The sequence below is a fragment of the Crotalus tigris genome, unplaced genomic scaffold (genome assembly GCF_016545835.1).
Source record: "Crotalus tigris isolate CLP2741 ecotype Arizona unplaced genomic scaffold, ASM1654583v1 scf7180000019553.37968852642:3898890, whole genome shotgun sequence".
NCBI classification, from domain to species: domain Eukaryota; kingdom Metazoa; phylum Chordata; class Lepidosauria; order Squamata; family Viperidae; genus Crotalus; species Crotalus tigris.
The window spans coordinates 1614203-1636182 of record NW_024097591.1 but is presented as its reverse complement, the minus strand read 5'-3'; the positions used below and the strand labels follow the sequence as shown (position 1 = coordinate 1636182).

The window sequence follows — 21980 nt, the reverse complement described above, 5'->3', positions numbered from 1 at the left end:
TTTGCTACCGCCCCCTACTGGTTTGGTCCCCCAGCATTGCTTCTCAACAGGTGAACCGTTTGCTTGACAACGTAAGGAGGTGGGTGGTGGTCTCAGTGGGTCTCCCTTCCGGCTGAACCCCCAATTCAAAAGACAATTCAAACCACAGTGAGACGATCTCCCCTATTTCTCCTCTCTTCCCAGTGACTGAAATAACGAGATTCTGGGAAAATTAACCCTAGTTTATTTTTCAAATGCATTGGTTTCCCACCTTGCAATTCAAGAGGGTCACCATCAATAAGATTAAGGCTGATTCTGGTAGTCTATTAACAAAAGATAAAGGTGGTTAAATTTATCAAAGAGGAAACTCCAAGTGACAGGATGAGAGGTAGTCATAACCCTGGAATTCCCCAAACCAGCCAAAATGACTTTTATTCTCTCCAAAAAGATTATAAAAATACCCCCCCCAAAATCCTCAATCAAACTCTGAACAGGTCAAGAAGAAATGATGGATAGCACGTGATAAGTATTTAGATCTCGGGTTGATGAACAAAGAGATGAAAGTTATCACACAAGGAAAATAAGGAGAATCCTTATTATGCGATGATAATAATAATAAAAGCAAAACCTCTTAGCTGTAAAAATTTTGTTTTAGGGGACAAACAGAAGGCAAGCTATTTGCTTCCACCAGAGGATAAAGAAGTCACACATGGATACCAGCGTTGATAGGTATATTTTATTCCCAATAATGACATGTCATTTATTTCCATATAATGACATGACAGTCCTGCTCTGGCTGTAGGATATGTGATATTGAACGTCTTTTAAATCTTATACAACACTCTTTTTCTCCTCTATTTTATAAAACCCAAATTGACCAGCAAAATGGTCTGTGGGAGCTTATGCATTGTGGCATATGAAAACAAAAATTATTAGCAATGTTTTATAAAACTACTTGCACAGGATTTGTGCAGGAATTGCTTTCCAGGGCAGTTCTAAGCAGGTTAACCTGATTGTCAAGAGTCTCTTTCGCCATATGGGAGCCAAAGGCAATATTTAAATAAAAAATCAGCATGCAAAGCACATGTAATCTCTCTGTGTGTGATGACCTATTATGATACATAGACACACTAGAAAACAGCAATTGGCTAAGAGTTTTCCAACATTTGTATATCAAACAAAACACATGCGTGTTTATGCATGTAGGTGTGCCCATAGACACTCTGTGCTACCTTTCACTAATGAAATATGCCTTATGCTGACTATATGGCAATACTGAGGTGATATCAAGGAATTGATCTTCGGCTTGTACATACAGTTCATGCTGGAAGCACTTGGCAATAATTCTTGAAAATCAAATTTATTTAGCAACCCTCTGCAAAAGTTTCAACTATGGAACTGTGTGGTCAAGAGTTTCATACACACTTTAGATAGACGGTTCAGCCCTCTGAATTGCCACCTTATTGACGACCCAAAAATAATTTTTATACATAGATACTGTATCTAGAACCAAAGTCTACACACACAGACACCTGGTTAAACAAACAGGCGTAGAGATACATCTCACAGTTAAGAAGAGGAAGACTTCCCACATCAAAATCAAGAATTCTGGAGCTGGACCACAACCTCCAGGGTGAACAGCGAGGACCCAAGAATCTGACAACACAAAGTCTCAACACGAGGGAATCCCACAAGAGTGCCATGTGTGATACACACCCATAACTGTGTGCACACAATCCTAACAGAGTCACACATAACACCCATATAAAGGTGTGCAGACACATAATATACCCCCTAAATGGCTGCACCTACAGACCGAATAGACTCAGTTAAAGGGTTGCCCGCACATCTTATACACACTCAGATAAAAGGGTGCTACATAACACACACACACACACACACACCATACAACCTCCCCATAAACAGGTGCACACACAATACTCAAAGACTCACCCAAACTTGCACTCATATACATGGGACTTAAAGGTGTGCGCACACATGACACTCCCTCGTAGAGGGGGGCCACACACAGACCAAACAGACTCAAGCTAAGGTGTGCATGCACAACTAATACACACTCAGATAAAGGTGAGGACACACAATACACACACACACACACACACACCATAGAACCCCCCCCTAAACGGGCACACACACAAACCTAACAGACTGTGATAAAGGTGCAAACAGACACACACTCAATTGATACACATAATATATTCAAAGGTATGCTCATATAATACACACACACACCCCCTACAACCACAAACGGGTGTACACACGGTCCTAACAGACTCACACAAACTCTCACTCACACACACACACTTAGGTAAAAGTGTGCGCGCACACGCACACACACACACACGACACTTGCCCCCCCCAAAGGGCACATGCACAGACCTCACAGGCTCAGCTGATTAAGGTGTGCACCACACCTAATACACACTCAGATAAAGGTGACACACAGAAATACTCAATGCACATATTGACACACACACACACACACACACAATGCACACGTACTCACAGGCGCGCTCGCATCACACACACACACACACACCCGCACACCATGCATGCCCCCCTCTGTGAACGTTGCACACACAGACCTCCCAGGCTCAGACTCAAGCGTGCACACACATCACACACACACACACACACACACACACACACACGTACACACTCTCAGAGGCTGGCATCTCCCTCCAGCAGCAAAACTGGGGCACAGCCAGGACCACCCCTTCGCCCCTCCCCCCGCCCCCAAAGAGCTTTTTCCCCCCTTCCCCCCTCCTGCTCCGCGGGGAGCCCCCTTTGCCCCCCACCCCGAAGCCCAGAGCGGCCTAGGCGAGCGACTCTCCCTCCTTCCCGGCCTCGGAAAGTCTGTCACGCCTCGGCCTAGCTGTCAGGGCGGTGGCACGGTCTCCCCCCTCCCACCACATCTCCGCCGCCGCCTCCCCGGCCGGTCCCGCCACGCACCGTATCGCGGCCAGGACGCCGCCTCATCCCGCAGGCCGGATGGCGGCTGCTTGCTGCTGTTTGCTGGTGGCGGGTGGTCGGGCGAGGCCGGAGCCGGGCGGCAACGGCGGCCTCGGCCTGGCTCCTTCGCTCGCCCCTCACTCTGAGGGCGGCCGCGGATCCAAAATGGCGGCAGCGAGCGGCGGCGGCGGCGGCGGCGACGGTGACGGCGACGGCAGCGGCGCTCTGGCCTCAGCGCGCGCCTGCGCGCTCCTGCCTCGCGCTCGAGCGCGCCCTGGCCACGCCCACCCTCTCTCCCTCCCTCCTTCCTTTTTTTTTTTTGAAACCACCCCTCCTCCTCCTCCTCTCTCTCTTTTTCCTCTTCCCTCAGAGCGGGATATGCCTTCCCTGGCTGGCAGGGGAGGGGACGAGAGAGAGAGAGAGAGAGAGAGAGAGAGAGAGAGAGAGAGAGAAGAGACGCGGGCCTCAGCCAATCAACGCCCTCTCCTCAGCGCGGCTCGCCAATCGTCGTCGCCCTGCCGAGATAAGCCAAAGTGAGGGAGGGGGAGCGCGTACTCGCGCTCCTTGTGGGAAGGTTTGAAAGAAGAAAAAAAAAAAAGATTCGGACCGAGGAAGATTGTCCCTCGGCGGGCCCCGTCGGCCTAATGCGGGGACGCCGTCGGGCTGAGGCGTGCGGCGAGTTAAGATGGCGGCGCCCAGCACGGCGGAAAACTCCGCAGAAGTTTTTTTGTAATCCCTTCACGGCGGTTGGCGTTTTTTTTTCCTTTTTTCCCTTTTTTGTGAAGAGGAGGATATATTTGATCTTTGGCCGAAGGCGCGGACGACCAGGACTTTTTTTGGGGGGGAGCTTTTTTGCTTTTATTCCCCAGTTGATGCGAGGTTTGTGTGTGTATGTGGGGGGGGGGAACACAATTAGATGCCCGCCGGCCGTCGTATCTCTTCGTATAAAGTCTGGAGACGACCCCGCGAGGAAGGACGATCCCATCTTTGGGCTAGTCTTTTGATCGAGCCTACCTCGCAGGGCTGTTGTGCAGCCTTTCCCGATTTAGTAGGGGGCGAGGCGGGGCTCCAAATGGGGACAGGTTGCTAGCTGTGGCGGCTACAAAGTGGCGAAGCTTTCTGTCTTCTGCTACTTGGAGGAGAGGTTTTCAAACTTGGCCCTTTGATGACTTATGGACTTCAGCTCCCAGAATTCCTCAGCCAGCGCTGGCTGAGGAATTCTGGGAGTTGAAGTCCACAAGTCCTCAAAGGGCCACGTTTGAAGACCCCTAGCCTGGTGCCTCTAGAGTGGCTTCACTGCTGTAGAAAGCGAATTTGAAATGTTCTTTCAAATCTACAGGAAGTCCTCCACTGCAACAGTTCATTTAGTGACCATTACAATGGCTTACGACAGTTTCCCACACTTAACAACCGTTCCAGCATCCCCTGGTCCTGTGATCGAAATTCAGACCCTTGGCAACTGACTCGTCTTTATGACGGTCGCAGTGTCCCTGGGTTATCCCCCTTTTGCGACCTTCTGAGCAGCCAAGTCTGCTAGATTCACTTAACAGCCATGTGGCTAACTTAACAACTGCGAGAATTCCCTGAAGCGGTTTTTACGTGTGTAGTGTGCACACAGCACTGAATTTCATCGTGAGTTACACAGTGACAAGAAAGACTATTGAAATGTCACAGGAAAGGTCGTAAAATGAGGCAAAGCTGATGTAGCAAATGTCTCACTTAGCGTCACAAACTTTGGGCTCAGTTGTGGTCCTATAGTCGAGGACTACCTGTAGATGAAAATAGAGGTGAGCGGAGGCTAAGTTCCTCGTGATCAACCTTGAAGAAACGAATTGGAGGGGAGGAAAAATGCACTAAATAATCCAGGAAGAACCAAATTCAGATAAGTCCTCGTCTTACAACCGCAACTGAGCCCCAAATGTTGCTAAGCGAGACATTTATTAAGTGAATTTTGTCCCATTTCACAACCTTTCTTGCCACAGTAGTTGAGGGACTCACTGCAGAATCTGGCTTCCCCATTGACCTGGCTTGTCAGAAGGTCGCAAACAGGATCAGGTGACCTCCCCAGACTATGCAACCATTGTAAATATGAACCAGTTGCCAAGCGTCTAAATTTTAATCACATGACCAGGGGAGTGCTGCAACGGTCTTAAAAGTGTAAAAAAAATGGCCTTAAGTCCCTTTTTTCAGTACCATTGTAACTTCAAACAGTCACTAAATGAACTGTTTTAAGTCAAGGACTTCCTGTATGTCCCACGTTGGAGGTTGGAAAGCAAAAATACTGAAAATGAAGAGTTGTTTTGAAAAAGGCATGCTTGACTAGGAACAGCACCATATTTTCCTGGGGAAACTCACTGTATATTTTGTGACAATGAAAAGCAACAAAGGAAGACAAGATCCTTTTGCAACTTACTTACACTTCAGAAAAGAATTGGTTGCTGGTCTCTAATCCCTCTGGAAACTAACTCTTTCCTTTACGCCCTCCAGGGAGTTACATAACTGTTACTCAAAGGTTGGCTTTCAGAAAAGTTAAAAAGTGAAAAAAAAATCCTGCTTAAAAAAAAAACAAAAATATCTTTTGTTCCAAACAACTGCTATTTTTATTGGCAGGGGGGACCATGCTGAGGACTTTGAGGAAACTTATCCCTCGAGGATACGTGAGTTTATCCACCTGTCTTTTGATTTGGGGAGAAGGAATGGCTTTTGAGGACAATTGTGCTGTTCATTTCTTCTTCAGGCTATGGATACCCAGCTGCTTGTTTCTAAATATGCCCTCTTATTTTATTTTTAAAATTTTTAGCAGATCGCCTTTCTTTTTCTTGCTGTCATTTTGAAAAGCCAGCTCTCCCTACTCATGTGGACTTTTTTCTTTCCTTAGCTGGAACTGGATGGCTTTCTCCACCCCAGAACCTGGCAGAGGACAATGTCAACCCAGAATGCCCAGCTTCAACCAGAAATGCTCAGAGCTGCCTTCATCACCAGCGAGAATGACCCCGTGAGTTAATATCAGGCACGGAAGAGGTGTTTCCAATCATCTGTAGACATCTTGACAACGGTTTGCGACTCTGAACCGAGCAAAGTAGAATATTTTGAGCCTTGTGTGTGTTCATTTGGAAAGAGGGTTGCCTTGGTCAGCATGAGTTGTGTTTGACTGTAGGGTTGAGAATAATCCGGCAGTTATTTTAAGTTGTAGCCACTGTATGCTTCCCTGTTTCACCTTTCCTCCAGCATCTATTTAACTTGGATTGATGGTGTGGGGAGGTCAGCCCTTTGAGGTAAACCAAATCAAAAAAGCCACAAAGACTTGCAGGATTCTGTTACTATTTTTTGATTGTGTGCCATCAGTTTGTGTTCGACTCTTAGCTGATAGGTGTTATCCATGACAATCTGTCCCTAATCTGTTCTTTCAAGTCTCCCAGTAGTGCCCCCTCCAGCTTCTTGATGGCAGTCCTCTTCCTCCCTTCCCTTCCCTGCACTGGAGCTTTTTCATTAGCTCCTCCTGCAATTGGGTCCATATCTATTATTATACCCTACAAAGAAAGTTGAGTTCCCGTTTCCCTGTAGAGCTGATTTTCAGTTCCACCTTGACCCGCAACCTGCAAAAGGTTTGCTTGGGAGATCCCCAATCCCTTCCCCACCTATAGGAAACCTGCAAGCGTCTCCTAAAAATCTGAAATTCAAGTTATTTCTTTATATAAGCTCCCAATCCATAACTTGTGACACCAATTGCCAACAGGCACATTTTGCTTGCATTTTGTTTTTGTTTTTTAATAAAGTCAAACCGGTGCTGCCATTCCAGCCATTCACACACACTATGTCATTTGTGCGGCAGCAAAAAAACGATCAAACAGCCCCGCCATTCAAAAGGAACACATCCTAAAAAAAAATCAGAAGCTCCCCTCAGGTGTGTGTCTTTTGAGGGAGGAGGTGCCTCCGTCGTCTTCTTCGTTTTTACAATTGGAGCTGCAGCAAACAAAAACATCCTTGGGAGATTTCATAGCCGCCTCTGACATGGAGAATGGATTCCCCCCCTGCTGAATCTTCTGGGGGTCTCCATGGAAACCGCAACAGGCAGGCAAGACCCTGTCGTGCAACACACACACACACACACACACACAGCCTCCCAGCATCTGCAGAAGCGCAGGGCCAGCCCCTGCAATCCAGAGTCTCCCAGTTGCCAGGCAACTGATCTTTCCCTGCTAACTTGGAACAAATAAACCCAGTGTGGGCATAGGCACCCAAAGCTGAGGGTGGCGATGGATTTAATCCTGTTTTACTCCGAGATCACCAGCACATCAAGAAAGAAATCTTAGCCCACTGGGCTAGAGGCATTCTGGGTCCCACCACTTTTCTGCTCCAAGACAGGAAGCACGATTGCATGAAGGCCCAATGGCCTCTATCCAGAGCCTTCTAGATACCTCTGGATAAACGACAAGATATACAGGTAGTCCTCGACTTAACAGTTCATTTAGCGACAGTGCAAAGTCACAACGGCACTGGAAAAAGGGACTTGTGAATATTTTTCACACATCCGTTGCAGCATCCCCCTAATCAAAATTCAGATGCTTAACAATTGGCTCATATTTACGATGGTCACAGCGTCCCCCTTTTGCAATCTTCTGACAAGCCAAGTCAACCGGGGAAGCCAGATCCGCTTAGCGACCGTTATTCATTTAACAACTGCAGCAATTTGCAAGAAAGGTCGTAAAGCGGGGCCAAATCACTTCAACGTCTCGCATAGCCGCAGAGATTTTCGGCTCACTTGCGGTCGTTAAGTCGAGGGCTGGCCGTATTCTCCTCGTGTGCAACACCATCCATTCCTTCCTATGATTTCCCTTAAACGCTGGGGAGGTTTCGTTGTGGCTTCCAGAACAAAAGAACATTTGAAAATTTGGCACAATGATCAACGCCAACCGATCTCTGCACCGCCTTCCTTTCTTTCCATCCTGCAGGCCAAGCACGGTGAAGACCACATAGGTCGCTACTACACCCTCTCGGCCGAGGAAGTGAGGACAATGCTCCCCCATGGGCTCCCAGCTCGGTTCAAACTCCAGGTGACGTGTCTGCCTTTCCACACGTGGCCGGGGGAGCCCTTTGTGAACCCTGGGCTGGGCCCTCCAAAGCAGCCCCAAGGCTTGGCTGTTCTTCCAGCCCAAACTCTACTCTGATGTTGGGGTCTTCAAACTGGTCCCTTTGATGACTTGTGCTCTTCAACTCCCAGAATTCCTCAGCCTGGCTAAGGAATTCTGGGAGTTGAGGTCCACAAGTCATCAAAGGGCCCAGTTTGAAGGCCCCCTGCTCTATCTGCTTTCTCTTTTCCCTGACAGATGAAAACCTTCAACGAAGCTTGCATCATGATTCGACAGCCGGCACTAGAACTCATTAGCTACCTAAAACACACCAACTTGGCTCATCCAGCTGTCCGATATCTTCTCTGTATCCTTTCCAACAGAGCCAGTTCTCTTGATGCTGTTCTTTCGCCGAGTGAGACCAGGCAAGTTTCTGGCCCTCGTGATGACGTCGTTGCAGGATAACAGAATAAAAACAGGGTTAGACGCAGCGGTTTGCAGGATCCCTTCTCCTTTGAAAGAGCTGTGATCCTATACAGGTAGTCCTCGCTTAGTGGCCATTCAAAGTGGCAGAGGATGTCCCCAGAGCTATTTATGACCTCTTTGGCTGCTCGCATCGACAACCCCAGTCACACGGCTGCAGTTTTGGACACTGGGTACCTGGGCTAGCTTTTGCAGCCCTTTGCAGCATCCCGCAGTCAGATTCTCAGTGCCGTCGTAACTTGGAACGGTCGACAAAATGAACAGACATAAACTCAAGGAATACCTGTACATGCATGCAGGTGTGGCTTCTTCCTTAAACAGTCTTGAAGATGGAGAGAAGAGCACAGGAAAGACCATGGTTCTCTGCCACGCTGTCCATTATTGTGCAAGGCAGAACTGGGTCATCGTTCACATTCCAAACGGTAAGAGCAATAGCTAAATTCAATTCTGTGTGTATTTGGGTATTCTAAATTGTTGTTTTTTTAAAAAAGTTTGGGCAGCATTCTTGAGAGCAGAATGCTCAGGAAATCCAGGGGAAAACGTCCTGCGAAAGAAGGCCATTTTATTCGGAGAGCTTCAACGGGATGCTGGTACCTTCGGCCGATGCTGGACGGCGTCCGACGTTAGAACGAGACGCTTGTTATATGTCTTTGCCTCACCGTCGTTCTTTCTCTTCCTGCCGTAGTTCATCTCTGGGTGAGGAATTGTAAAGAATTGCTGCCATCTTCCTACAATCCCGAGCGGTTAGACCAGCCCATGGAAGCGGCAAACTGGCTGAAGAATTTCAGGATCACCAATGAAAAGATTTTAGCCCAGGTTGGCAAAATCTCTCTTAACCTTGGGGTAGGGGGAGAGAAAAAGACACATTCGATTGCAGGTCGCCCTTGACTTAGAAAAATGTTCATTTAGTTCTTTTCTTCGGAAAGCTACATGGAATTTCCACGGTCAGGAGCAATAAATCTCTGGACATCTGTTGTTTTCACGTCCTTTTCGTGTGCTTCACAGTCGGATTTTCCCGTTTCATTTAGTGTTTCTTTTTTCTTGTCTCTCTGCACTGCAGATCAAAACACAACAGAAGTACGTATGGGGTAAGCGTGATGTCACCGAAGAGGGCTGTTCTCTGATAGACTTGACTGACAAGGTGAGGCTAATATTAAAAGTGGAAGAACGGTGGAATTCCTATACTGTATGACTATTGAATTATGTCCACTGCTTGTGGGGTAGTTTATTGCTAACCTGGGTGGTCCTTATTCATGGCTGTTTTACTTTAAAGATCTCTGAGGGGCTTTACGGATTTCCCTAGCGTCTTTAAAAGAGAGACGGTTTCTTGTAGTGCTTCAAGGGCTGCATTAGAAATTGGGAGATGAGTTCTAGTCCCGCCTTAGGCACGAAAGCCGGCTGGGTGATTTTGGCCCAATCACCAGGAGACGGTCAGTTCTAGTCCTGCTTTAGGCTTGAAAGAAAACTAGTTGGGTGACTTTGGCTCAATCACCAGGAGATGGTGAGTTCTAGTCCCGCCTTAGAAACAAAAGCTAAGTGGGTGACTTTGGCCCAGTCACCAGGAGACAGTGAATTCTAGTCCTGCCATAGGCATGAAAGCCAATTGGGTGATTTCCTCTCAGCCTGACCTGCCCCACAGGGTGTTGGTTGTGGGGAAGATAAGAGGCAGGAACATTATGGAGGCCACCTTGAGTTCTTTAAAAAAAAAAATGCCAGGATTAAATCACCATCCTGCAAACCACGGAGCTTGTAGCCCAGTTGTTCTCCTGGATGACAAGATGGCCCACTGTTTTCTCCCTCCCCTTCCCCTTCCTCTTTTCCTTCCTTCCTTCCTTCCTTCCTTCCTTCCTTCCTTCCTTCCTTCCTTCCCTTCCCATGCATCTGTTCTAGCCACTCATCCATCCATCCACCCACCCATCCATCTTCTATCTTTATCTCTCTGACTGTGTGTGTGTGTCTCTCTCTCTAGCCATCCATCCATCCATCTTGTACCTTCCTTCCTCAGGGCTTGGCCTGGGTGAAATACGCCAGTGATACCATCGGGGTGATCTTGAAAGAGCTGAAGCAGCAATCCTGCCAAGGATCCTTTCGGCTGCTTGTGGCGGTGGATGGAATCAACTCCCTTTGGGGGAAGACGGTGTTGAAACATAACAAGCAAAACGTAGGTTCCCTCCTTGACTCGGCCCCCGACGTTCGGTTCAAGTGTAGCTTAGCACATAAAGGTAGACTTAAGACCATTTGTTTAGTGACTGGACTGGGGGGGGGGAGGCTGATAGCAGTCTCCCAGTATTAGAGGGGTGCCCCAAAGAAGAGGGAGTCAAGCTATTCTCCAAAGCGCCTGAAGGCAGGACAAGAAGCAACGGATGGGAACTCATCAAGGAGAGAAGCAACCTGGAACTGAGGAGGAATTTCCTGACAGTGAGAACAATTAACCAGTGGAACAACCTGCCTCCAGAAGCGGTGAATGCTTTAAAAAGAGACTGGACAGCCATTTGTCTGAAATGGTATAAGGTTTCTTGCCTGAACAGGGGGTTGGACTAGAAGACCTCCAAGGACCCTTCCAACTCTGATATTCAGTGTTCTAACCTTCCCAATGTGTTGTCTTTAATGAGGGTGACGTAACGATCTTTTTCCAACTTTGCTGAAAATGTAATATTTTTCTCTTTTCTCTCTTCCTCTTCAGGTCTCTGTGGAGGAGCTGACGCTGATACACAACCTCAGGAAGATGGTGGCAAACGACTGGGTGAGGACAGCCCCTTAAGGCGGATACGGAGCTGAGGCAGAGGCCACGGCTTCCAGGAGGCTGACCGTGGATAGACTTGTGGCTCTGACGGTGTTGTTTCTTGTGTCTTTCCAGACAGGAGGGGCCGTCGTAGCCACCCTCAGTCAAACAGGAGCACCCTCCACGCTCCGACATTTTTATTTGCCGCACGAACTGCTGGGACGGGTGAGTCAGCAGCTGGTTGGAGGGGCGAGTTGGAAACCAGCTCTTAATGGAGTCCAACTCTCCTCACCCTCGTTGGCTTGGCTAATATTCAGAAGGACGGTCTGGTCTTCGTGAATGTCCAAACTTGGTGGCTTTCTTGCAGGTGTTTCGTTACCAAGGCAACATCATCCATGCTGGGAGGAGGGAGGAGGGATGGAGGAGGAGGAGGAGGAGGACGGCATGGGGTCCTTGGTGCTGTCTGAGCTTGGTGGTTTTCTTGGGAGATGTTTCATGACCCAACTAGGTAAACATCAGCGTAGAAGGGAATGAGGTTTCTACAAATCCTCCTTCTAGCACTGATGATGTTGCCTGGTTGGGTCATGAAACATCTGCAAGAAAACCACCCAGCTCAGAGAGCAACAAGGTGTCCTCAGTTCTCTTCCTCCCCCTATCCTCCTCCTCCTCCCAGAAAATTCCCCCTATCACTGATGGTATTACCTAGTTGGGTCGTGAAACGTCGGCAAGGAAACCACCAAGCTCAGAGAGCATCCAGGACACCACAGTCGTCCTCCTCCTCTCCCTTCTAGCACCAATGTTACCTAGCTGGGTCATGAAACATCTGCAAGAAAACCCCCAGCCTCAGACAGCCCCAGGGACCCCACACGTCAATCCCGAGCTACGAATGTTCTATTCCAAAGGAGGGGCTGGAAGAGAGTAGATTTTGCACTCAGGTTAACTGCCCTCCTGTTCTTGGACCAGCGGAAAGAATCTCCACTATCTAATCTCGTCGAATTCATCTTCATTTCGCCCCCTCCCTCCCTCCCCCCCTGTTCTTCTCTAAACTTCAGGATGGTTTTGCCGCCCTGGAGCCTTTCGTTCCCATCCAGGTTCGCGACTACACAGATCTGGAGTTTGAGAGCTGCTATCAGTATTATCTGGAACGCAAGTGGCTGGGGCATGAAAAAGGCAAGTTTGGCTATTTTCAGGTTTGCTTCACTTTTGGTTTCCTGCCTGGTTAAAAAGGCAGGAGTGTAAAGTTAGAGATTTGTTCATCTCTGTGTCAAGGCACCAGGATAAAAACCAGGCGACGGTGAATTCTAGTCCCACCCTAAACGTGGAAGCCAGTTGGGTGACTTTGGGCTAATCCCCAGGAGATGGTGAATTCTAGTCCTGCCTTATGCATGAAAGCCATCTGGGCAATTTTAAGCCAGTCCCTCCCTCTCAACCGGGACCAGATGACCTCCAAGGTCCCTTCCAGCTTTATTATTATTATTATTTCTGGAAAAAAATAGGAGGAAGCAGTACTAGAAATGTTCCCCATCTTGAATTATTTATAAAAATAATAAAGGCAAGATAAAAATAATCCTAATTAATAAAATAAAGTTTGCTTGTACGATTTTTTTTGTTTGTTTGTGTGTGTGTGTGTGTGTGTTCTGGAGCCCGTTCCTAACCTGACCTTTTGTTCTTTTTTTATATGTATATGAAATTCTTTCCGTGCTGAAATAGCCGGCACCAAGGAGGGTCGATTAGAGCTCCGTTTTCTGTCTGGATGCAACCCCGGATTGTTTGAGCGAATCAGCGCTTTTTTGTAGCCAAGGATCTCTCCCGACACACGGACATCACGGCTTAAATTCCCTTGTAATAAATGCTTTCAAAGCTGCTTCTTTGGCATGGGCTATTTGTATGTTAACCGGGAATGTTGGCTCCTAGAAAAATTATGCTCTTTTTTTTCCCCCCATCAAGTGAATTCAAACCTGTTTACAGACACTGCCTCCTACGTATATTAAACCCATCAAACTTTAACTCGGTGCGTTAGGAAGACGTGCTTGAAGCAAAGTTCAATTCTTAAGTAGATCCTGTTTCTATAATTAATTTTATGGTATTCTTTTCCTGTCTCCTCGTCCCATTGGATTTTGTTGGTAGTGAAAGAAGTTAAGCTAAAACTAGGTAAAGTCCAGAGATACCAATAAAATAAATGTTAGGTAGATATTTTTCACTATTGGGCGAAAACAAATTCAGTTCCACTTTATTACATGAGAAGATATGAAGATGATGGCTTTCTCAGGCTTTGGACTACTTAATTTAAAATTTAGCTGCTCATTATACCTCATATTTAGTAATGGAGTCTTGAGTTTTCCTTTTCCCTCCTGCTATTTATCCTGCTATGCCTCCAGAAGCTGTGAATGCTCCAACACTGGAAGTTTTCAAGAAGAGACTGGACAGCCATTGGTCTGAAAGGATCTAGGGTTTCCTGCTTGAGCAGGGGGTTGGACTAGATGACCTCCAAGGTCCCTTTCAACTCTTATTATTATTGTTGTTGTTATTTCTTCCTCTAGGTTGGTTGTTTTACATTGCAGGCTTGCTGAGAGTTCAACAACGTGTATTCCAGGCAGATTTACAAGCAAATAATGGAATAAACTTCCATTATTCAATTTACAATATGCTGCATGGAAAAAAAAAAATCCATTCAAATCTGTTGTTACCCAATTCGCCCTATTAATTCCTTGAGACTATCATAGAGAAAATAACGGGCAGAGCGGTTCAGCATTCACAAGGATGAAAGCGGACGGGGAGACAGGGCTGGTCCTCACCGGAAGTGACTCTTCAGTCCCTCCCCATTCCTACCCATTTAACCAATGAGATTGCGGTCTATACTGAGGGGCGCTACAAGGATGGAGGCCGTGGGCGGCTCCTACTGACTGGTGGCCGGTGAGAGCCAATGAAAAGACCGCGTTGCCTTTCCCCTCCCCTTCAGTCGCGCGCGACGGACGGGCTTACCATTCGCGCCTGCGCAGACCGAGTAATTTTTTTCTTTTTTAAACCCTTCTTTCCCCCCCGTCTTCAACGGCCTATGTCGCCCCCTTCGTAGCGGGAGCCCGAAACGACAGCGGGGGAGGAAATGTCGGGGGTCCGCGAGGTGGTGACGCTTCAACTCGGCCACTACGCGAGCAGCGTGGGCGCTCACTGGTGGGGCCTTCAGGTAAGCCGAGGGACCGAGCGCGCATGCGCCGACAGAGCCTCGTTTTTTTTAAAAAGTGTTGAAGCCGTCATTCCTAAAGACGCGCGCGATTGGCCCGCAGCTCAAAGTGGGCGTGGCTTACGCATGCCCGCGTTAGCCAAGCTCGCCAGTGAAGCTGTCAGCAAAATGTGCGAGTTGCCAATGTTTACACGCATGCGCGCTCGCACACGTGCGTGCATATTTGCACATGTACATTTGCACGCGTGCATTACAGTGTATCTTCCACCAGTTTGAAGTGGCATGCATGGCTTTTTCCCCTCCCAGCCCACCATGCTTTTATCCTCATAAGAGCCCTGCAAGGTAGTCCACAATGGGCTGGGCCAGGATAATTAGGGCTGCTGCAAAGGATTGCTTCTGCCTTTCTGTCCCTTTTTTTGCAGATCCTGGTGGATTTTTTGCAAGGGATCGCCCAAATGTCTCCTTCCCAACATTCTAAGCTTGGGTGCAATGACGTACAGGTAGTCCTCGGCGTATGACCCAACATTTATGTCACTAAGCAAGAAAGCTGTTAAATGAATTGTGCCCTATTTTACGACCTTTCCAGCCACAAATCACGGCAGTTGTTCAGTTAGTGACCCGGTTGTTCATTGAATCTGGCTTCCACCATTGACTTTGTTATTCAGAAGATCGCCAAAGGGGATCACGTGATCCCGGGACACTGTGGCCATCGTAAATGTGAAACAGTTGCCAAGCACCAGAATTTTGATCACCATGGGGGATCCTGCAACGGTCATCAGTGTGAAAATCGCTTTTTTCAGGGCTGTTACAGCTTCGAACGGTCAGTAAACAAAGCGTCATAAATCGAGGACTACCTGTAAATGCAGAAAGGCTGAAGACGTAAGACAAGATGTTGCAGTGACAGGGACGAATAACGCTGCTCAGATTGGGATCTCTGGCTTCATTAACTTCTTATCCTTCTGTTTTAGTACACAGGCCATTACGATTGGAAGGGACTTAGGAGGTCTTCTAGTCCAACCCCCTGCTCCAGCAGGAGACCCCCTCAGAGATCTTCACCAAATCTGATGTTTTTTTTCTGAACTCTTTAACCTTTTAATGTCTGCTTTCCAGGAAGCTTTGTTCTTATCCAATTCCACGGCTTCGGACTTGGACGAGGTCATCCAGCATGACGTCCTCTTCCGAACGGGGAGGACTTTGCAAGGACGGGAGACCTTCACCCCCCGCCTCATCCTGATGGACCTGAAAGGTGACGAGTTAAAAGGGTGGTAAATCCTGTCGAAAAAGCACCGGAGGGCTCGTGGGAGGCTGTCAAAACCGGGTGCGGTTCCCTTCACGAATGCCTCGCTCGTCAGCGGAAATTCTGTTTGCCATTGGAGACATAAAGTGAGGACTGCCTGCCCCTTGATGTGTTTCGGTCCACCGGGGGGGGGGGTGTCTCTAAAACCAGAAACCTGTTTTTATTTCTGGGCAGAAAGTCTCGCCGCTCTGAAACAGGAGGGATACCTGTACGAGGACCCGAAAAACAACATCCCCGTGGCTTGGTGAGCGGATTTTTCCAAGGGCAATTGACTATTTTTTCCCCTCCTTCTTCTTTCTTTTTTCTTTCCTTCCTTTTCTTTCCTTCTTTCTTTTTCCAAGATCCCTTCCAACTTTTAGTATTATTATTATGGATCATCGCACAATCAGCCAGATGTTCAGACTGGATTTGGCATTTTGTCTACCTATCGAGTTATTATTATTATTATTACTTAACAACAGAAATTCTGTTCCCGATTGTGGTCATAAGTTGAGGACCACCTGTATTTCCTGCTCTGGCTGATACAAACAGATCTTTTCCTTCCAGGAAGGGGAACCTCACAACACACCAGCAAAACCCAGTCCCCCCCAGTCCCTTTTTGGAAGGACTTGACCAGCCTGAGGTGAGCCTCTCTCGCGCGCTCTCCTCCCACACACCATTTCTGAGAATTATTCCTTTTTCCCACGGAGGGAGGACCTCGGTCTTAGGGATGGATAAACTGGGACCAGACATTTATTTGATTGATTGATTGATTTTCCTCCCATGCCAGCTCTTCTCCTTTTTTCTCTCTATTTCAGGGCGAGAGGTTTTCCAACGGAGATTTCGTATCTAAGACCCTCCCTGCTGGTAAAGGTGTGTGTGTGTGTGTGTGTGTGTCCATGTGTGTGCGTGTTTCTTTAATTTTAATTTAATTTTATTGCATTTTATTTTATTACAGGTTTCTTTTAATTTAATTAATTTCAATGTATTTTATTTATATTTTATTTTAATTTTATTTTATATAATCTTCTTAATTAATTGCAATTTCCGTTTATTTTATTTTGTTTTTATTGCATTTTATTGTATGTTTCTTTTAATTTATTAATTTCAATTTATTTTATTTATTTAATTTTAATTTTATTTTATATAAGCTTCTTAATTAATTGCAATTTCCATTTATTTTATTTTAATTTTATTGCATTTTTTATATAAGTTTCTTGCTGAAACGTGGCCCGTGCATCTCCTGGTGGTATCTTTTTCCAGGAAAGCTGCAGCAGCTCACCAAGCCGCTGGCATCCGAGAGACCTGCGCCCGCTTGGTCAGACTTCCTCCGTACCAATCTCCACCCGCGGAGCATCCTAACCGTCCACGAATACAACCGCGAGGAGTGAGTCGGGGGTCCTGGCTGGGTGGTTCTCAGGCAGGGAGGAGGAAGGGGGAACCTTTCTCCCATCTTTTTTTTGGGGGGGGGGGGAGAAATCCTGTTTCTCCTGCCCAACGAGGACCTGCCTGAATTTGGCTTCCTGTCCACTGCAGAGAGTCCAGCCGGCTGGAGGCGTTCGGACAAGGAGAAAAACTCTTGCAGGATGGCCGGTACCTTGAGGAACTGGAGGATCGGCTGCACTTCTACGTGGAAGAGTGTGATTACCTGCAGGTAAGTCATCCATCCAGCACGGATCTTGCGCCCCTGTGGCTGGAAAGCAGGGGTCTCTAAACTTGGCAGCTTCAAAACCTGTGGACTTCAACTTGCAGGTTCCCAGGGGCTGATCCCAGATTTTTTTGCACACATTCTCAGCCACCCCTTCGCTCTTTCTGCTGTTTCTCAACCGTCCCGTTTTGAAAAGGGGCCCGGCTGGCATTTTAGCTCTCTAGGAAGTCTCCTGCACCCTCTTTTTTGTCTCGCCCAGGGTTTTCAGCTGCTCTGCGACCTCCACAATGGCTTCTCGGGACTCGGATCCAAGGCAGCCGAGCTGCTGCAGGACGAATACGCAGGAAAAGGCATCTTGGCTTGTGGGCTGACGCCAGTGCTTCAATCCAACGTAAGTGGGACTCTTTTAAGTCTTTTGAATATTGGTGTATTAAAGTTTGATGCTGCCTGGACTACTTTTTATAAATAACTCGGGGCAATGGACATACTTCATGCGACTTTTGACGCCTGTTTTTCCCATAATGACAGTCTGCTGGGCTGGTCTGGTCTGGTCTGGTCTAAGAGGGAGGGCTGGCCCAAAGTCACTCAGCTGGCTTTCATGCCTAAGTCAAAACTAGAACTCACCATCTCCTGGTGATTGGCCCAAAGTCACCCACTTAGCTTTTGTGCCTAAGGCAGGACTAGAACTCACCGCCTCCTGGTGATTGGGCCCAAACTCAACCCCAGCTGGATGGCAGAACAAGAACCGGCCATCGCTTGCTTTCGAAGTCAGCACCAGCAGCACTACACCAATCTGGGGCTCCCGTCTTCTCCGCAGCGGCCCCGAAGAGGAGCAAAACGAGTTCCCAGGGCTCACTGAGGACTAGCGGCATGCAAAGGCCGGAGGTCAACGTTTAGGGATGCTGAAACCAGGACTCACATCCTCTCGTGTCACCTGGTGACCTGCCTTATCGTTCCTTTATGATTTTTTTGGAGACAAGCCAGCAGGAGTGGAATAAATTCCGAGGTTCACGTCCTGCGATTGTTAAATGAGGCTGAAGGAGGCCCTTGTCTTTCTCTCTCTGTCTCGGCAGCTTCCCCATCGGAATTTCTACCGGCTCATGAACACGGCACTGGGCATCGTCCGGCTTGCCAGCCACAGTTCGCTCTTCTGCCCCTTGTCGCTAAACGGGAACCTGGGGCTCAAATTGGACGGGCCGGTGGCTTTGCCGTACGTCCACTACGAGGTGAGCCTTTGTAAATGCAAGCCTCTCTCCGGCCACGGAACGAGGGTGGGGTGGAATTGATAAGGAGGCATCAGGGATTTTGGGCTGGAGGGAGTGGCCACCTCCCTCCCTCCTGCTCCCAAAGCTCCTTGCACAGGCGGTCCTCGGCTTACGGCCACAACCGAGCCCAAATTTTCTGTTGCTAAACCAGACTGCTGATAAGTGACTGTTGCCTCCTTTAACAACCTTACTAGCCAAGTTAGCAAGATGGTGGTTAAAAGTGAACCTGGCTTCCCCATGGACTTTTGCTTGTCAGAATGTCGCCAAAGGGGATCAGGGAACCCAGGGACGCTGCCACTGTCATAAATAGGAGTCAAGTTGCCAAGCGTCTTGAGTCTTGATCACGTGGCCACGGGGATGCTTCAACTGTCCAGGGTGAAAAAAATGGTCAAAGTCACTTAGAACAGTCATTAAACGGACCACTGTTAAGTCGCGGACTGCCTAAAATACGGGGGTATTTCTGTTTTTTATCATTCCATGTAGCCCTCTCTGGATTATCACACGAGCGCCATCCTGGCCACCGCACTGGACACGCTCACCATCCCATACCGGCTCCAGGCCTCGGACATCTCCATGGCCAGCCTGACCGAAAGCCTGAATTTCTCCGGGCGGAAGGTACCTCTGTTTGACTTGGACAATCTGGTTCCCCTGGCTATAGATATTTAAATGTATTTCAATGATATTTAAATAATATAAAATGTTATTAGCTGTCTGGTCCACTACCTGAAGGATGCGGAAAGAAAGAGATAGATAGATAGATAAATAGATCAAGATCCATTCAGACAGACAGATGATAAATGATTGATAGACAAAGATGGATGATAGATGGATGCATGAATGGAGACCCATTCAGAAAGATAACTGATAGATGATTGATAGACAAACAAAAGATAACAGATGATGGATGGATGGATGGATGGATAGACAGGCAGACAGACAGACAGACAGACATAGAAGATACAGATAGATGGACATAGATGATATAAGATATATATAGATTGATAGATGATATAAGATATAGATATATAGATGATTGATAGGTGATATAGATGATAAAGATAGATGATATAGATGATAGAAGATACAGATAGATTGATATAGATATAATGATAGATTTAGGTAGATATAGATAGAAAAAGATAAGATAGATAGATAGACAGACAGACAGACAGACAATCTGGAATACTGCAACCGTCATAAATACGAGTCAGTTGCCCGTCTGAATTTTGATCATATCGTGAAAAGTGCTCATAAGTCCCTTTTTTCAATGCCGGTCTAACCTTGGCCAGTGACTAAACAAACAAGTTGAGGACTTGCTGTATAACCTGGATAGTCCTGACTCTACCTTCGTTTTCGGGGGAACCACGGGGTTTGTGTGTGTGTCTAAAACGCGGAAGAACCAGATCACACCCCCGAAAAGAGACATCTCCCCCCTCCCCCAGGTGGCCGAGGCCTCAGCCGCCCTTCCCTTCCCCGTGGCAGAGGACCAGTCCCTCCCTGATGCCTTGTACAGCCAACAACCCAGCACGGCCTGGTGTCCGTTGTCATCTTGCGGCAACCGAGGCGATGCCAGCTGCTTCGCACAGTCGGTTGTGTTGCGAGGGATCGGCAAGCGGCAGCAAGTGAGGTGGGTCTTGGTTTGTGTGTGGTTTGCACTCACCCTCTTACAGGGTCTGTCCGTGCCCGTGCTTGTGCACGTGTGTCTGTGTGTGTGTCCGTGCATGTTTATATTCCTCCTTGCAACTCAGTTGACGAGCGACTAGCTTATCAACTGCAGTGACTCCTTTAGCAACCGTGGTGAGAAAGGTCGTAAAACAGGGCAAAAATCAACTCGGCAAATGTCTGCCTTGATGACAGAAATGTTGGGGTGTAAACAAATGGTTGCGAGTCAAAAACTGCATGTCTTGCAGCTAAGTCAGTGAGTCTGCTCTGAGTTGTCTGAAACAAGGCCATCTGGGGTGGGGGTCTTCCAACTTGGCCCTTTTAAGACTTGTGGACTTCAACTCCCAGAATTCCTCAGCCAGGGCCAAGTTGGAAGACCCCTGATCTGGAGGAATAATCAGATTTCTGGCCTCCTGGCTGATTCAGAGACGGCGTTTTGGGCCGATAGCGACACAATTCATAGTTCTGCCCTCCCCATGGCTGCTCCTAGGTTTCTTCACAATCCCGCCCTCCCCCTGTTGTAACTTGGGGTCTCTCCCATCTTATTTTCCTTCCAGCAACGCTCCTCCAGGGACTGAACCCAAGTCCATCCTTCACACGTGTGAGACCGGACAGGAAGTCCTGGCCCACTACTTACACACCGTCTCTCCACAGACCCTAAGGTTGGTGGTCCGGCCAGCCTGGGCAAAGGGGGGAGGAGGGAGGGAAAGAGGGAGGGGATGGGGGGGGGAACATTCCCCTTCAAACCTCCTGGTCCTTTTCTCCCACAGCACCTCGCTTTTGCTGCAAGGGCCCTGCAAGCTTTTGGCTCCATACCCCCCGTTTTTCTCGCCTTTCCTGAACAAGCACGGATTCCTTTCCAAGAAGCCGTCCCGCAGCCCAGCGCGTAAGGACAGACACACAAACACACAACAGTGTGGCTTCGGGAATGCATCAAGGGGCTCACATTGTGCTGTGCTAAGCCGCAATGGCCTTGCAGAGTGTTGCCCGATCGTAAATGCTGCTGTTTGTGCTTTAGCTGAAGCAGTGTTTTCACTCAGTTTTGAAATCCCAGAATTCCCAGGGCAGAATAATTTAAGATGGGTGGGCTCCAAATTCCCAGAATTCCCCAGCCGGAACGCTTAAGATATTTGGACTTCAACGCCCAGAATTCCTCAGGCATCCTGCTTTAAGGTGGGTGGACTTCCTGCTGGCTGGGGAATTCTGGGTAGTGGACGTCCCAACATCTGCCAAGGTTGAGAAACAGGGAGGCTTACAATGACGACCAACCGGTTTGAGGTAAGCGAAGGAGGCACAGTCAATGGGCAGGACCGAATCCTGCCCAAACCACGAACTTACTAATTCAGCCGAATCAGGAAATCCCACCACTCAGCAATTTTCTCTCTCTCTCTCCCCTCTTACAGAGGTCGAAAGCCTCCCGGTCTTAGCTGCCTTCCAATCCTCGGCGGGCTTGTACCAAACCCTCGGCGACGTTTACCACAAGCTGCACGGAACGGACCTGCGGCGCTGGGTGAGCTTCTTCTCCGCGGGGATGGAGACGGACGACTTCCAGGAGGCCTTGGACGAACTGCGGACGCTGTCCCTCTGCTACAAAAAGGGCAGCCTGGACGAAAACTTGGACAGCGACGATACCGACTGAGCCACTTCCCGGGGCTCGGATCAGGTTTAAAAATCAGAGAAATAAAAACCCGGCGAGAACGCCCTTGCTTGGCGTGTTTTTGA

The 21980-nt window shown here is 48.1% G+C and overlaps 3 protein-coding genes and 1 long non-coding RNA gene across 6 annotated transcripts in view; 2 read left to right on the top strand and 2 right to left on the bottom strand.

Annotated features, from left to right (window-relative positions):
* Positions 1-3209, bottom strand: part of ASH1L (ASH1 like histone lysine methyltransferase) — a 51214-nt gene extending 48005 nt beyond the window's left edge. For both annotated transcript variants that reach the window (XM_039363528.1, XM_039363529.1), the window contains exon 1: positions 2953-3209. The gene's annotated coding sequence lies outside the window, so the exon portion shown is untranslated. The remainder of the gene's footprint in view (positions 1-2952) is intronic.
* A 92-nt stretch (positions 3210-3301) lies between these two features.
* On the top strand, positions 3302-13091 carry DAP3 (death associated protein 3). 2 transcript variants are annotated; one of them, XM_039363141.1, is made up of 13 exons: positions 3302-3485; positions 5563-5609; positions 5831-5947; positions 7905-8006; positions 8280-8388; positions 8834-8926; positions 9190-9320; positions 9565-9645; positions 10510-10665; positions 11188-11247; positions 11362-11451; positions 12279-12396; positions 12937-13091. In XM_039363141.1, the coding sequence occupies exons 2-13, from the start codon at positions 5571-5573 to the stop codon at positions 13020-13022; spliced, it is 1182 nt and encodes a 393-aa protein (XP_039219075.1). In that variant the 5' UTR covers positions 3302-3485; positions 5563-5570; the 3' UTR covers positions 13023-13091. The 2 variants fall into 2 exon arrangements, with proteins under 2 accessions (XP_039219075.1, XP_039219074.1); XM_039363140.1 differs by lacking the exon at positions 3302-3485 and adding an exon at positions 3510-3831.
* Positions 13092-13429: 338 nt separating this feature from the next.
* Positions 13430-14336, bottom strand: LOC120316958. The gene is made up of 2 exons (XR_005559102.1): positions 14209-14336; positions 13430-13873 (listed from the first exon to the last, which is right to left on the bottom strand). It is a non-coding gene; the product is annotated as an uncharacterized LOC120316958 (long non-coding RNA).
* Positions 13926-21960, top strand: MSTO1 (misato mitochondrial distribution and morphology regulator 1). Its single transcript, XM_039363139.1, has 14 exons — positions 13926-14410; positions 15518-15653; positions 15879-15948; positions 16251-16326; positions 16502-16556; positions 16947-17070; positions 17220-17337; positions 17591-17722; positions 18405-18557; positions 19080-19211; positions 20039-20223; positions 20816-20920; positions 21029-21144; positions 21662-21960. The coding sequence occupies exons 1-14, from the start codon at positions 14330-14332 to the stop codon at positions 21895-21897; spliced, it is 1719 nt and encodes a 572-aa protein (XP_039219073.1). The 5' UTR covers positions 13926-14329; the 3' UTR covers positions 21898-21960.
* Positions 21961-21980: the final 20 nt, after the last annotated feature.

Excerpts from the sequence above, each read along its gene's own strand:
- DAP3 (XM_039363140.1), top strand. The coding sequence starts at position 3,597 with ATGCGGGGACGCCGTCGGGCTGAGGCGTGCGGCGAGTTAAGATGGCGG. Across the intron at positions 5,610-5,830 it reads AACTTATCCCTCGAGGATAC|CTGGAACTGGATGGCTTTCT; the intron begins GTGAGTTTATCC and ends TTCTTTCCTTAG. Across the intron at positions 12,397-12,936 it reads GTGGCTGGGGCATGAAAAAG|CCGGCACCAAGGAGGGTCGA; the intron begins GCAAGTTTGGCT and ends GTGCTGAAATAG.
- MSTO1 (XM_039363139.1), top strand. The coding sequence starts at position 14,330 with ATGTCGGGGGTCCGCGAGGTGGTGACGCTTCAACTCGGCCACTACGCG. Across the intron at positions 18,558-19,079 it reads TGCCGTACGTCCACTACGAG|CCCTCTCTGGATTATCACAC; the intron begins GTGAGCCTTTGT and ends CATTCCATGTAG. Across the intron at positions 20,921-21,028 it reads GTCTCTCCACAGACCCTAAG|CACCTCGCTTTTGCTGCAAG; the intron begins GTTGGTGGTCCG and ends TTTCTCCCACAG.